General features: G+C 39.0%; 1 protein-coding gene across 1 annotated transcript in view; it reads right to left on the bottom strand.

Moving 5' to 3' along the window:
- Positions 1-3,537: 3,537 nt before the first annotated feature.
- Positions 3,538-15,423, bottom strand: part of LOC139731766 (uncharacterized) — a 32,145-nt gene continuing 20,259 nt past the window's right edge. The window contains exons 9-11 of the mRNA XM_071642645.1: positions 11,994-12,173; positions 11,135-11,314; positions 3,538-3,892 (exon numbers count right to left, since the gene is read on the bottom strand). Coding sequence (XP_071498746.1) covers positions 3,675-3,892; positions 11,135-11,314; positions 11,994-12,173 — 578 coding nt within the window. The 3' untranslated portion in view covers positions 3,538-3,674. The remainder of the gene's footprint in view (positions 3,893-11,134; positions 11,315-11,993; positions 12,174-15,423) is intronic.

Below are 15,423 nucleotides of genomic sequence, written 5' to 3'. Positions count from 1 at the left end.
TGAAAACATCAACCACTAATGTAGAAAATTTCAACTAAAAATATAAAAACGAACAGCGCCTATTAATGTCAAAACGCCCACTAGTGTAGTGACGCAGCAGTGTACACCAACCACATGTGTGGAAAGATATACATGTACATGTATGATAGACTCCACTGTATGTGGTTTGTTGCGGCTTGGTCTAATTCCTACTTTGTCTAGCACAAAGAGTCTGAAATTCCTACTTAACTTTAATTGAATGAATTCAGATTAATTTAATCCTTAACCTTAACTGAAATCCTAATCTATCACAATAATTATATACACGTATAATGTGTATTAGTCCTAATCGCAGGGAAGGTAAGTTCGACATGCAAAAAAAGTTAACTAAAAATGGGAGAGCATTAAATCAAACAAACCCGAAGTCGCTTTTATGTCTACATGAGTGGGTGTTACGCATATGATGTATGATCTACACAAATTTAAAAACACCACCAAAATAAAAACATATCAAAGAAAACAGAAAGCACGATCGTTTTAATTTCTGTATTAGTGAGTGTGACGCGTGTACTTCTACATCATTGGTTGATACCAGCGTTCACAAACGGACAAACGCCAATAGAATGATCAAAAAAGGATATCAAAGAAAAAAAAAAGAAAGCACAAAGTCTTTTTCATAACTACTTAATATCTACCGGCGTCCATGAATGTAAAAATGGCCCACAAAATAATCAATCAGAATTAATACATTTCAAAGAGAGAGAGAGAGAGAGAGAGAAAAAAAAAGAAAGCAGGCAGTCTTTTTCATTTCTACCTTATTGGTGCACTAGTGGGCATTTCTGCGTTTATACTAGGCGTCTCAACATTTGTGGGTTTAACTAGGGACCTGCATTGGGTGCATGTTATAACACAGGTATGCACTTGTGACTGTGTGTTCGTTATATCATTTAGGTACTGTTGTTCGCTGTTAGTGTTCGACGGAACCCAAATCCATTTGAAGTTTCTACCCACGCTGATGTGTGCCACGATTATTCCTTTGTTAATGAAGGATTAATAGAAGAGATGTACCGTTACCAATCTTCTTCAGGGGAAGTATACCGAGAAAAATGATTTTGTCAGTAACTGTGAGTAGCACTTCAAAAAGAAAGATCAGTATACATAGAAATGGAGGCATCATTATCTACTCCTCATGGACATCGTCCATGCCCCCCCCCCCCTTTGAAGTCTACGGGTATGTTAAACGAACGATAGCGTACCGAACCCAAGCGAACAGCAGCGATCTGTGCCAGATCTGGTGCCAGATTTGGAGCTTTGGAGCGCTCTGTGGAGAAAACGCACCTTATGAGTTATATTCGAGGGGGTCACACATTTTGTAGCAATGGGTTCATTCACTCGCTGACAGATTCAACTACAATTTGTTCTCACTGATGTCCCGAACAAAGAGAGCGCACTCTTTGCATTATGACATGATATTTTCCTGTTACGCGCATTCTCCACACACGAACATTTTGGTACGCTTTTGGACCACTTTTGCCGCACATCAGGATGTAGTCCAATTTTGGTTCGGTTCGATTCCTTAATTAAGGTACACTTCAGCAGCGTTTGAACTTCTCTGGAGCTATTACAGTGCGTTTCTGTTCGCTTTCGGAGAGCGCTTGGACGCACCCTTATACATTTCCAGTCAAAAACAGTCCAAATATCACATTCCGAGGACAAGGTCCCACATAGGCACTGTTCTTTCCGAGAACAGTTAGGAGCTGGAATTCCCTGTCGTCGGAAATTGTTTCAGTGCCATCTGTGGGATCATTCCGTAACCGACTAACGGTTGATAATCACAGTGGCTAGTCTCGTTTTGTTTTTTTATATTTTTTATGTGCTTGTAAATATCTGTAAATAAGCTGTATTATAATGTAAATAACACAGTCTGTAAGAATCTTCAGATAATTGAAGGAGGCAGACCAAACCAGAAGAAGAAGAAGAAGAAGAAGAAGAAGAAGAAGAAGAAAAAGAAGAAGAAGAAGAAGAAGAAGAAGAAGAAGAAGAAGAAAAAGAAGAAGAAGAAGAAGAAGAAGAAATCAAAATGTTGGAAATGCCTTACCGTGTTTAAGCTCTATCTCTTAAAGTCCAATCTCTTAAAGTCCACTCAAACAAGATATGAGACCAACACTAAAATGCTTTTTAATCTTTGATTTATTAATGAAGAAAAGTGGAATCAATGTACGAATAAGTTTCCTAAGAATCGTAGAAAAAAAAAGCTATCCACCCAAATAACGGCATGTACGAAAATGCGACAAATTCTTTTCTCAAAATGGCAAACTATGCATGTAACGAACAGTACAATAACATACGTGTTCAATTCCCACTCTAACCCAGTGGCGTAGTGTATAAGCTCTTATTTTCTTGTACATATATTTTCGCGATTGAGGAAATTACTGACGTTTTCGCGAGATGTTGTTTTCGCGAATTGACATCCATGATATCGCAAGTGCACAATTACTCAATGGCATGACAACATTTTCGTACGTTGTTAAAATCGTGGTTCAACAGTGATTGGCGAAATTCGAGAAAATTAAAGCCTCACGAAAATAAAAGCTTATATACAGTATCCAGAAGTCATCATTTCAAAGTTTTTATTGGGCACAGGTGGACTGCGAGTTGGCTGTTTGTTTACAACTGTTGTTGTCTGAAACTCCCAGATATTTTCATTCTTTCTTGACATCACCATAAATTCTTGATTACTCAATGCCATTTTTGTTTCGTTAGTATATTCCTGTATAGTAATCGAGCAAGCTACACGTTCATATTGATTAATGATTTATTCATTCTAATCGGGTTTTACGGAAGAGACTGCCTATATGGTGCTACTAAAAAGATATTGAAACGCTCGTGCATGTAATGACTTGTAAAAGAACTTCCTGGTTTGTTTGATATGATGATGATGATAATTCTACTACTACTATTACTACTAATACTACTACTACTACTACTACTACTACTACTAATAATAATAATAATGATAACGATAAAATACTAATCAATGATTTCAATAATCAAAAAGTTTAATGCTCTTATACTCTGTGCTATAAAATTCACAGGAAGGAAATGAGTAATAAAGAAATGATAAATCAAGCTGAGAAAGGCATGTGATTTTGATAAGAGAAATCAAGTTTACAGAAACTAGTTTAAGTTGGGTTAAAAAGTGACCTTGCTCAAGGGCCAGTGTTTTTGAGGCTTTTTTTCCGAGTCTTACAGCAAATCTGCAATTTAGAGCTAAATCGTTGATCAATTGTAAGTCATATGAATTACTACAGTTTTAAAATAAATTCATTTCTTTTTCTACTTACATGAAGACTACACATAACAATTTTCACCTATACTCAGGGAACGAGAATTTGTCCAAACAGAAATCTGACATGGATCACAAAAAAGTCAAGATGGAAAAGGAGGCGAGTACAAAATTTTGCAGTCAACTTCTGGACCACGAAATGACCCCATATCGATGAAAACGACAGGAAGAGAATGTGAAGGGGTAGTCACTATTATTCATAACATGGTAAGAAATAATAATACCCTTTTGATCTTAAGGCAAACGTAAGAACAATTAACCAATGAAATCAAAAGGTAGATGTCTGGTACGTTTCTTTTCGTAAAGAGTGGAGGAGGACTTCGATCTTTCAGAGCATTCCAAAGGTTGGTCAATCAAACGGTTCCGGGATTGGAAGAGGACCGTTACCGCACTGCTCGCGAGGAACACACCGATCTCCGCTCCGGTCTTTCACCAGGCCTCCGAGACAGAAGCAGCCACGCACGCACACTGCCGGGCAGATTCTAGCACTGTCAGGCGGGTCGTCACAGGAGGCGGGTCCGCATCCAGACCCACATTCGAGAAACTCCATTCCGTTTGGGCAGAGATCTTAGAAAGAGAGGAACATAGCATTGCTCTGATGAAGTATGAAGACGTCAGGTACCATATCGCAATCAAACATCGATGGGGGGCATTGCATGAAGCGTTTTGTCAGATAAGCTACTGAAATCCTTGCATTTGATTGGCTGAGCGCAAATCAAAAAGAAATATTCTACAAAACGCTTCATGAAATACACCCCACCAAAATGGGTTGTTTGGTTCAGATTCTTCCAAAAGCACCAAATTTTGCTCATAGGTCCCTTGTACCATACTCTTTCTATTTTTGATGGCCGCCAAGACTAAAACCCCTTGGGGCCGCCATATTGGTGAAATCCAATATGGCCGCCATCCGGGTTAAAGGTCAACGGCAGTTATAAATTGATATGGGTGATTAATGTTATGAATCCAATGTGGAAGAATTTACGGGGTTAGAGAATGTGATTCTAAATATTATCATTTCTGCAATTCAAGGTCACTATCACCTCTCAAGGTCACTTTCAAGGTCAAATCAGGCATTTTGTGCATTTTTCGAAATGGCTTCTGTGAGCATTCAACTGCAATTCACTGGTACCCCTATTTTGTCCCATTTGTCATCTCTTCCATACTCCTTCAATGGTCAATTAGGGCCAAGACCGGTTCCATTCCCCTACATATCAATAATGATTATGACAAATAAATGAAAAAAAATTGTATGTAAGATATATAAATGTATATATATATATATATATATATATATATATATATACAGTATATATATTGAAATCTTTGAACAGAGAAAACGGGCTTCCATCGGTTTCGTTTTCTTTTCTCATTTTCTTTGCTCAAAGTTTTCTCACTATTTATCAATTGTTTCTGGTCAGTTTTTCCTTTCTTCGTTTCAATGTATATGTATATATATATATATATATATATATATATATATAGGTGATACATATATACATGCTTAAATACGGCCGCCGTCATATTCCAAGGTGCCGAATCAGGGTGCAATGGCAAAGAGGGTAATAAACACGCCTAATCTTATTTTGTCTTCGTTTTTCTTTCTGACGAGATAGCTGGATAGCACGTATTACTATGCATCTAGCTGGTGAGTTGAATGTACTTGGGGTGGACTATACTTTACCGGTTTATGGACCCTGAGTTTTCCGATAATGGAATGCCGATTCGGGATCTTTTCATGTGTCTGGGTTTGTGATTCTTTCACACAAGGGACATCCACTTTTTATATCCAAGTGATGAGGTACAAAGTGTTGTGCCTCTACTAGAGGGGACGGTATGACAACACACACCATTGCTCAGCTAGACTTGAGATAAGGCCACCCCCCCAAAAAAAAGGTTGTATTGGCGTAACATGAGATTTTCAAATAGGGTCGGTCGGGCGGATTTTTTTTTTTTTTTTTTTGCTACCTGCATTTTACGTGTATAACTCGTGCTCAGTAAACAGTTACAACTGCCGCACCGTATGTTCATCTATTCTACAACGAGGCCGATATTACTCGAATTATACTCCTTCACAGAATTTAAAGATGTTGAAATCCCTATCCTGAATGTTTTCACTTCATATTTTACGATTTTGACTTAGATCAAGGAGGTACTAGGCAAGCTTGCCTAGTACCTCCTTGCTTAGATAAGACAGATGCAAATTGACCCATATGTACGATTTTTTCATCGCACACGGCGATCTCTATACAGTCCCACATATACAGATTCGTGTAAGTTCTCCACACAAGAAACCTATGGCAAAACTGTGCACAATACACTGCAGTCTGAATGCTAAGTATACACTGTATAAATCTTGATAGAGTACGCGTCCGTGTTGGAAACAGATGACGTACTGATCAAGCGAGGCTATGCGAGGCACTAGCGAGATCTCTCCCTCGTACATCCGATATCCCCAGAGCCGTTTCCACTTCCGGGTTTTTTGCGATCGCGATCGCAGTCAAGAAGATACTTGATATCGATAGCAAAAAAAAAATAATAAAAAAACATAGGGTCGGCGGAATTTTTAGGGTCGGGCGGGTTACGCCAATACAACAACTTTTTTTTTTTTGGCCTAAGTGGGATTCGAACCCGCGTCGGAACACAAGTCTTTAGACCGCAAGCCATACGCTACCGACTGAGCCACCTCGTCACCTTTCATGGTCAATTATATAACTTTCCAGCTCGCAAGCGATATGATTCTCCTCCTGCTGAAATTGGTGTAGGCCTGCTCTCCCTTGACAAGACAGCGTCTGCTTCTTCAGTGAAGGAAGCAATGGCCGAGCTTCCAGGGAATCGAGCTCCTCAATCAAGGTCAGACCAGTATTCTAGGGGCAGTTAACTAAATTCGATCATTAAAGTCCTTTAATGGCAGTATCTTATCAGAGTATATAGGTGAAGACAATTCAGCTGAAGGTTTTTTCTTATCTTTTTTTTTATTCTCTTTTTATTAAACGAAACCGTTTCTTTACTGAAAGCGCAAATGGCTAGGGAAACTGACACCTATTGATGTTGTATGGGATACTGGTCCTGGAGAAAATAATCTTAACTTTCTTTGCGCAGGAACACTGTGCAGTCCTCTCACAAGAGATGGTGATGGCACCACTCAAATCTCAAATTATGATTGGAAGAGCGCAGCGGCTTCCTGAAAATTAAGGTTGAAAAATAAAGAACTGCCCTCATTTATCAGCGCAGAGATACCCAAGAATAAATGGGACGGACAACTCATCCTGAGCACCTGATTCGAGACGGAAATATCCAATAGGAATTGTGATCTCACAACCCTTCAGCTTTCCAACAACTTAGATGCGATCTACGCAAATATATCCTTACAAAGGATGACATGTTTTCTGAAAGCATTTCTGAAAACAGTACAATCGCACGGATGAGCATAACATCACATTTTCGGTAGTGTGTGGTTTTTTTTATCCCTTTGATTGGAGGGAGTTACGGGTGGGTCGTGGTATTGAAAAGATAAAGGCCTTTTCAACTCTTTCCTGTACAGCATACCTCTCTTCCAGAGCCCAACATCAGGTACTGACAGGGTGCGACATTACTTCAGACTTGCTTTGATGTGGCATGCAAAATGTCTAAGTAGTATGGGTCAGCAAACCAGAGCTCACTGACACTTTAACTATTTTAACAATCGTGCTCATGTCCAGCAAGGACTGATGAGCAACAAGGTTTATGGGGCAGTCAGCGTCAACGAGGGTAGGCGTCATCTCGTCATAACGTGGGAGCAGATCATCAGAAACTTCATCTGCTCAAGCGGCGCTGTATCAACATTTCGAAGATGAGTGCTGCTGCAAGTGATTTTCTACTGGAATCATGACAGCATGGGTCATGATGTGATCCCTGACTCCAGGGAGTGGAGTTGAAGGAATGATGGCACAGGTACATGTCAATTACTAGTACTATCAGCCACTCTCCGCAATGCTTCAGTACCAAATTTCATTCTTCTGCACCACAGCTGTTTCAAGGCATGCATTGGGAGGTGGAAAACATGGAAATGGAAAAAAAAATAATGAAATGAATGAATGAATGAATGAATGAATGAATGAATGAAGGTGAAAATGCACAATGTAGAGCAGGTGTCAGACGAGCCATGGTCAGTAGTTTGATGTTACTGCAAACTTAAAGTGGGAGGGGGTGATTGAGGGCCTATCTGACGGGAGGAGACATTTTCGCAATGCCAGCGTCTCGAAGAAATTATTTTCGCTGTCACAACTAACGCGATTTCCAGGGCGACGTCCAAGACGTCTTCAAACAAAGGGACAACTTATTTGCTTGAAAGTCACGGGGATGTTGGCGCGGCTTTTGCAGTCGCAGGGACTTATCAGAGACGTCTTTTCTCAGCGACTTCTCCCTTTCATCGCCATTATGTTATAACGGTCTCCATATATATATATATATATTATATTCCATAGCTTTGGACAGAACCTCACTTAAAAGCTTGTGTAGCCATATTATAACAGGCCATAATTGAAATGATGCAGAAAAAAAAATAACCGTAAGTAATCATTAAAAATGAAATTGAAGGGTTACCAAGTCTTCAAAATCAATTGTGAAATAAGGATCTGAGTAAGATGCCTTAAACCTAATTACTCTCAGAAAGGGGTTCCTATTATGATTCATGAGTGTATACCTAGTGTTTGAAATCTTAACACGAAAGCAGATATACTGATGTTACTCGTGAGAAAGCCCATCTCTCCCTCTCCCTCTCCCACAGCCCTCAACAGCTGCAATTCTATAAGCAGGGCTGGCATTCCTCCTATATTGACTATAGGCAAGCCATTTTCTAAAGTACCTATTGTGAATATAATGGTTTGACCCCAAATGACCTTTAGGGAGACCTTATATGAAAAAGTTGATATCAGACCATAAAAACGTCACAATCGAATTCCTTGACCCATAAAACCTCTAAAGGTGACTTTTCAAATTATTGTCAACACTTTAAAGGTTTTTAATTGTTATACCGGCCTTTAAACGTAGGTGGCAGCCATATTTGATTTTGCAAATATGCCGCCCCGGAGGGCGCCCTTCACAAGAAATACGCCTTCTTTTTTTCAGGCGTCGACAACTGCAATTATATTACTAAGGCTGGCATTCCTGGAATATTGACCATGGGCAAGCCATTTTTTTTCAATAAACTGTTATGAATACAATGGCTTGACCCCTAAATGACCTTAAGGTGACCTTATAAGGAAAAATTGACTTCAGACCATAAAAACAACTTTAGGTTCGAATTCCTTGACCCAGAAAACCTCTTAACCCGACTTTTTAAATGATTGTAACCCTTTTATGTTTTCAAATGCAAGTGTCCTTTAAACCAATATGGCGGCCATATTGGATTTTGCCAATATGGCCGCCCCAGAGGGTGCCCTTTTTGGCGCCTATCAGAAATCGAAATAGTATGGTTTGGGCTACATGTGTGCCAATTTTTGGTGCTTTTGGAAAAATTTGAACCAAAAATCCCTTGCGCCCCCCATTACAATACTTTTCTTCTGTTGTAACAATTAAGAGACTAAAAAAAAAGAAAGAAAGCAAATCATGCACATAGCAAAGGAATAGTTGTGAGGCTGGGATATAATCTCATCTACATCATGCCACATGTCTCATCCCATTTACAGCACCACTCTTTCTCGAATTCCATAATTTATGTTTTTTCCCTGATTTTGATAAAACTTTGCCAATTTTCCTTGTTTCATTTCATGGCACACAACGGGGAAGACGATTTGAAAATGCCATGGATTTTCTACTTATCCCTTCCCTTCGTAACTCAGAAACCTTTAAAGTATACAGGATCCACGAGGATCCTGTAGACTGTGACTCAAATGCAAATATTAACATGAGCGATGGAATAGCCAAGAGATAAGTGATATTTTCTTCCTCTCCGTTTGTTGATATCAATTGGTTTGTACTAAAGAAAGGATTGTTATCATTGTGGCACCAAACAGATTTAATTCCCTTCAAAGTATATAACTTTTGTTTATTTCAGAAATTGATGGGCATTACATGACTTTATTCTGGCCCAACTCGACACGAAATATCAGTGTCTCAGAAATTGTATTAATTCTGGACAAAACTCACTTCTATGTTAACACAAATTGCTGAGATCTATTTCCCCTTGACCTTGACCTACAAAAGCTTCACAAAGTGCCCTCCTGTAGCCAAGGTATCCCAGGGTTAAAACCTCCTTACGACTCTCCCTGGCAATTTAACCACAGGAGAGGCACACGTCATATTATTCGTGTTTGGAATAACTCATAAGAAACCCATTACATTTATCTAGCTTTTGAGTGTACATACGTGTATATCTTTTTTTTTATAGCTAGATTTTACCCGTACTAATCTTCTGTAACACGAACAAAACAAGTTTGAGTTCTCTTACATTTTTTGCAACATAATTTACACACTCATAAATTGTTGTTACTATTTGGAGGGTGCTCCCCCCCCCCTGCTATCAGCTTAGCTCCAACAGCCCTGACATCTGTTTTATTTGGCCAAATGATAATCGTCCCATGGCTTTCTTCTACACACACACACACACACACACACACACACACACAAATCTGCAATATTGTGCACATTTGCCACTTTACTGAAAAAAAGTTTGCATTCTTTTCCAAACACCCCAAATCCTTTCGATATGCTCACTTCCGTAACTTTCAAAGATCTTAGCACTATCCTTTGCCGTGAAGTTTATATTTACATAGGTAGATACGATTATTATTTTGCTGTTGTTGGCTGTCCTCAAAATTATTCAATTTTCATGTCAGTGGGATTTCAATACGTTCACTGGCCATCAAGGAAGAAACAAATACATATCTCTTTTATGATATCATATAAACATATCCGTGGACTAGGTTTAACACTATATAATGTTTGTCACAGCTCTGTCACTTTTCATCTTGTTTTACCTCCTCTCTCTCTCGCTCTCTCTCTCTCTCTCTCTCTCTCTCTCTCTCTCATGTCTATTTTCTCAATTTCTATTTGTTCCTTCCTTCAATGTGCATAGAGACATTAATCTATTTTTGTGATATGCGCTATACAAACACGGTTTATTATTATTATCATTATTATCATTATTATTATTATTATTATCATTATTATATTATTATTATCATTGTTATTATTGTTATTATCAACGTTCAGATTAAAAAGAGAAACTAGAAATGATTTCCCTATTATTGTGATACATCTTGCATAAAATCGTTTTAGAATCTTTGTCTTAATTCCACAAACTTATCCTGACGTATGCACTATCGTTTGATTTCATTTTTGATGGCAGCATGGGCGAAATTTACCAAGTCTCCAAACACATGAATTTAAATGAAAAATTTTCAATATTTTACAGGTGTATTCTAAAAGATGTTATATGAGCACTCATACATAGCGTTACATGCTATATACAATGTTGTACTAGTTTGTTTGTTTGTTTGTTTGTTTTCTGCACAAGATTCAAGAAGAAGAAGAAGGAAAAAAGCCTATTTCATATTAACGCCCATATCTACTCTAACATTGAAAGGGAATAAGACATCATTTCTCATTACAAGACAACTGTGAAACGACTTAACTATCATAAATATGAAAAAAAGGCTCGGGCAAGTGCCTATTTCGGATAGGGAGGACTAAAAATGGAAGAGAGAGTAAGAGAGAGAGAGAGAGGGAGAGAGAGAGAGAGAGAGAGGGAGAGAGAGAGAGAGAGAGGAAAAAAAAGGAGGACTGGGAGCTTTGAGAAAAGTCGGTAATGGGTTTGAAGTGGATCGTTACCGCACTGCGCAGGAGTAACACAACGGTTCCCGCTCCAGTCAGTCACTAAGCCTGCGGGACAGTAGCAGCCAGGACGACACACTGCTGGGCAGGCTCTACGACTGTTGAACCGGTCGCCACAGCGGGTGGGTCCGCACCCTGACCCACACCCGTTAAACGTCATCCCAGATGGGCAGCGATCTTAAATAGAATTAAGGAGAGAAATCATCATATCACTCTGATGAAGACTTTGGGTATCTATACAACAACAACAACAACAACAACAATGATGATAATAATAATAATGATAATAATAATAATAATAATAATATTAATGATAATAATAATAATATCAATAATAATAATAATAAGTAATGATAACAATAATAATAATCATGGACATTTCAGCAATTTGTTCTTCTTGGCCTTTACTTATACAATATCCCCTCATGTGATTCGATATGAGCTCGAGGAATAACTACTTGTATAATACAATATCAATATTGTATGATACTGTAGCATGCTGTCATAAGTTAGACTGCTATGAAAACTTTAGTGTTCAAAAATCGTAATCCAATAGCCTGTTTGGCTTAAATTGCCCGTAACAGATATCATGGATATAGTGTTATCAAACAAAAAGTAACAGTTAAAGTATCATTGATCCGACCAATATGATTTCAAAGTTTGAAAAAGTTTACACAGTTATGATCACACGCAAATTTTATGAGCCATTCTCGGTTTTGCATAGTTGTGGAAAGGTTTGGGCCAGTTTCTATTTTGGAGAGGGAGAAATGAAAACAAAACACGAAAAAGGAAAAAGAGGACCAGAATCTCAGAGGAAAGGCGGATCAGTCGGTCAGGTATGAAAGAGGATCGTTACCGCACTGCGCAGGAGTAACACACCGGTCCCCGCTCCGGTCGATCACCAAGCCTTCAGGACAGAAGCAGCCAGGCCAACACCCTGCTAGGCAGTGTCTACGGCTGTTGGGCGGGTCGTCACAGCGGGCGGGTCCGCACCCTGACCCACAACTGTTAAACACCATTCCAGTTGGGCAACGATCTTAAATAGGAGAGAAACATCATACCTCTCTGATAAGGACTCGGGGGGGGGGGGGGGGTGTGTATCTAAACAACAACAACAACAACAACAACAACAACAATCTTGGACATTTCAGCCATTTGTTCTTCTGGGCTCTTACAATACACATATATATCCCCTGTATCCCCTCATGTGGTTCGATATGAGCGTGGGGAATAATCACCGTATATTATGAATTTCAAGAGCCAATATAGGCCTATTAGTGTATGCTGTAACATGCTGTCGTGAGTTAGACTGATATACAAATGATGCACAGGATAGAGTGCGTGCGCCTCGTGCATGTCGCACCATTGTCAATACTCTCGAGTGCGCCGCACCTTCACTAACGCCACGAAATAATCCTGTGCATCATTTGTTTTATAAAATGGGTCGAAAACTAACAGCATTTTTCACGTACCTATGTGGGTCAATACCAGTCAGCTACATGTAGCACTCGCTCAAAAGTCAAGATATCCGAAGATGTTCGTCCCAAATATTTACGCACGTCGCACTCGGAAATCCCGCACATAAATACTGTACGTACGTATAAGAGTATACGTACACCACATGTTATGCACAAGAAAGGCCGGCTGGCAGCCCGAACTAGAAGTTGTTTACAGGATTGACAGCGCGTATGGTAGCGCGTGACGCACTTGTAACAACTGATTGAGTGCGCACTGCTAGTGTAAACATTGTGACGTCAGGCCGTGCATATTAATAAGAAATTAATGCACGCACACGTGACTCATTTCAGCGCTTCCAATTGGCTACATTCTTGAACCCATTTTATAATATATGATAACTTCAGTGTTCAAAAATCGCCTTTCAATAGCCTGCTTATGATATTAAAATTGCCCGTAACAGATATCATGAATATAGTATAGGCTTTCCCGCTCAATATTTGTCATTTAAATTCATTAATGTGCATTCAAATTCACACAGCGCACTCACGCGAAAATATTCGGGTATCCAAATTCAGAATCCGAACAATCAATTTCATATTTGGGAGTTCTATTTCGTTCTCGTTAAATCAAATTCGAACTTGGGCATTCAATTTCCAAAATAATGCGAGCATTGCATTTCCTACTCCTGCATTCAAATTTACGCGATAGTCCTGCATAGTCCTGATGAGCTTGTTTGGAGCATTCAGTTTCATTTCCAGGCGATCAAGTTCCTACTTCGTGCAATCAATTTAACAAGAAAATTGAGTAGACTTTTTTTAAGAAATAGGAAAGGGCATTCACAACCAATGAAGGCTTGCATTCAGGTATTCTGTGTTTTTCATCTCCATAAATTGAAATTGTAAGGTCCAATCAGCAGTGCATGCAAGAAACACAACGATAATAGATTATACTGCATGCCTGACAACGCCCCAACACTTACAACATGATGACAATGCATCAATTTAAAGACAAACTGACACACAAAGATCTCACATAGTCCCGCACACCGCAAAGGTAAACCAAATTTGAATGCTCCGATAGTAAATTTAAATGCTCCAATAGTGAATTTGAATGCTCCGATAGTGAATTTGAATGACCGAATTTTGAATTTGATTACTGATTCAGTGCCGCGTGCGTGGAATGCGACACAAATTCAATGAGCCGAAAGTATCTTCGCCAAGCGCGTTCTTCACTGAATAGAAATAAAAGAAGAACAGTTATTTTGTGCATCTTGCTGTGAGATTGTTGCAAGCGGTGCTCCTATTGGAAAATCGATTTATGACACAAAACAACAACAACAACAAAACACACACATATAAACAAACGAACAAACAGAACCTACTACGCTGCAGAGATTCTTAGTATGTTGAAAAAACAAACAAACTTTGTCTTTCGTTTGTCTTTCTTGATCCCTTTCGCGATAAACACGAAACACGAATGGAGTGGATATGCCCATAAAAACCTTTAAAATCGGGATAGTTCTCTCAATGATTATCATCTATCAATCACTGCATTATTACACAGTCAAACCTGTCTTAGCGGCCACCTGTCTATGGGACCACTCTTTTCGTTTCCCATGGGCAGCCGCTATAGACAGGTTTGATTGAATATAAAGTACTACAGGTATAAAAAAGTACGATACTGAATTGAAATCAACTTGAATAAGATTATCACAACATTGATCTTGTTGTCATGAAATTATTGGGAAGTTTCCCTTCGTCCCGTAAGATCAAATATTACCTATTATGTCATAAATTATGTCATATCACCTTGACAGAACATCATTTTTGTATGTTTGCATCAAATATGAACGTTTGTGATAAGAAATCGAGTGAATGCATTTCGTTTAACCATAGAAAAGTGTAGTTGCTGATTCTTCGATGTGCATGTATTGCCATAAGTCATCTTACGGAGATATGAAGCTCCTACGACTTGAAAGATGATACTCAATCATCAAAGGGGCTTTATGTTTTTTTCGTACCATGGAAGATCTCACAGTACCTACATCATCTTGATTTGACCAAATAATTATATGTATTCAATGAATTCTTACTAAACATTCGATGTTTTATGCGCTTGTATCTTCTGCTGGCATCAGATTAGAGCGTGTATATTGAATCTGGTGTCTTGATATTTGAATAAAAAAATGAAGCACATATATCTGTATATCTTAGTTAAAAGAGGATAAGGCACCGATCTACCAGAAATAAAAATGTCCCGGGGATGTTTTCACGATGAAGGTTTAGAGTTTTTGTAATCCCTGCATGTCTGTATCAGTCTATCTTGTCTCTGTCTCTTTGTCCGTATGTACCTCTGTCCCCTATCCCCTTTGTCTGTAAGCCCCCCCCCCCCCCTCCTCCTCTCTCTCTTCCAACACTGTTCCCTCTGCACAGAAGCAGCCTGCGACTCATTGTCGGGTGCATATCTGGGGGCCGGGATTATCACAAGTCGAGGGACAAGCAGAGCCGCATCGACTGTACGTCATTCCCGAGGGAAAATTAGTGCAATTCACCTTGTCATTCCCGTCTAAGAACTCTGGAATGCAAGTGCAGGGGTTTGAACCAAGCAAAATAATGTTACGAAATTATGATTTCATAATTCTAGGCGTACATATTCCAGGCGTTTTTAAGGAGATCAGTCTCCATTGTCCGTTGCCTTTGTCGTATGACTTCCCTGTCTTAACTTTTATTAGTCTTTCAAATTCAATTCAATTCAATTCAATTTAAGTCAATTATTATCAGGCACTAACGCATAAAAATCTTCTCAACAGTCTCCATTTCAAAATTCCA

This window comes from Diadema antillarum, unplaced genomic scaffold, assembly GCF_040938485.1.
Source record: "Diadema antillarum isolate AM-2024a unplaced genomic scaffold, OU_Dant_1.0 seq00000384_RagTag, whole genome shotgun sequence".
Taxonomy (NCBI): Eukaryota; Metazoa; Echinodermata; class Echinoidea; order Diadematoida; family Diadematidae; genus Diadema; species Diadema antillarum.
The sequence above is the reverse complement of the archived record's forward strand: the minus strand, read 5'-3'. Positions and strand labels throughout refer to the sequence as shown.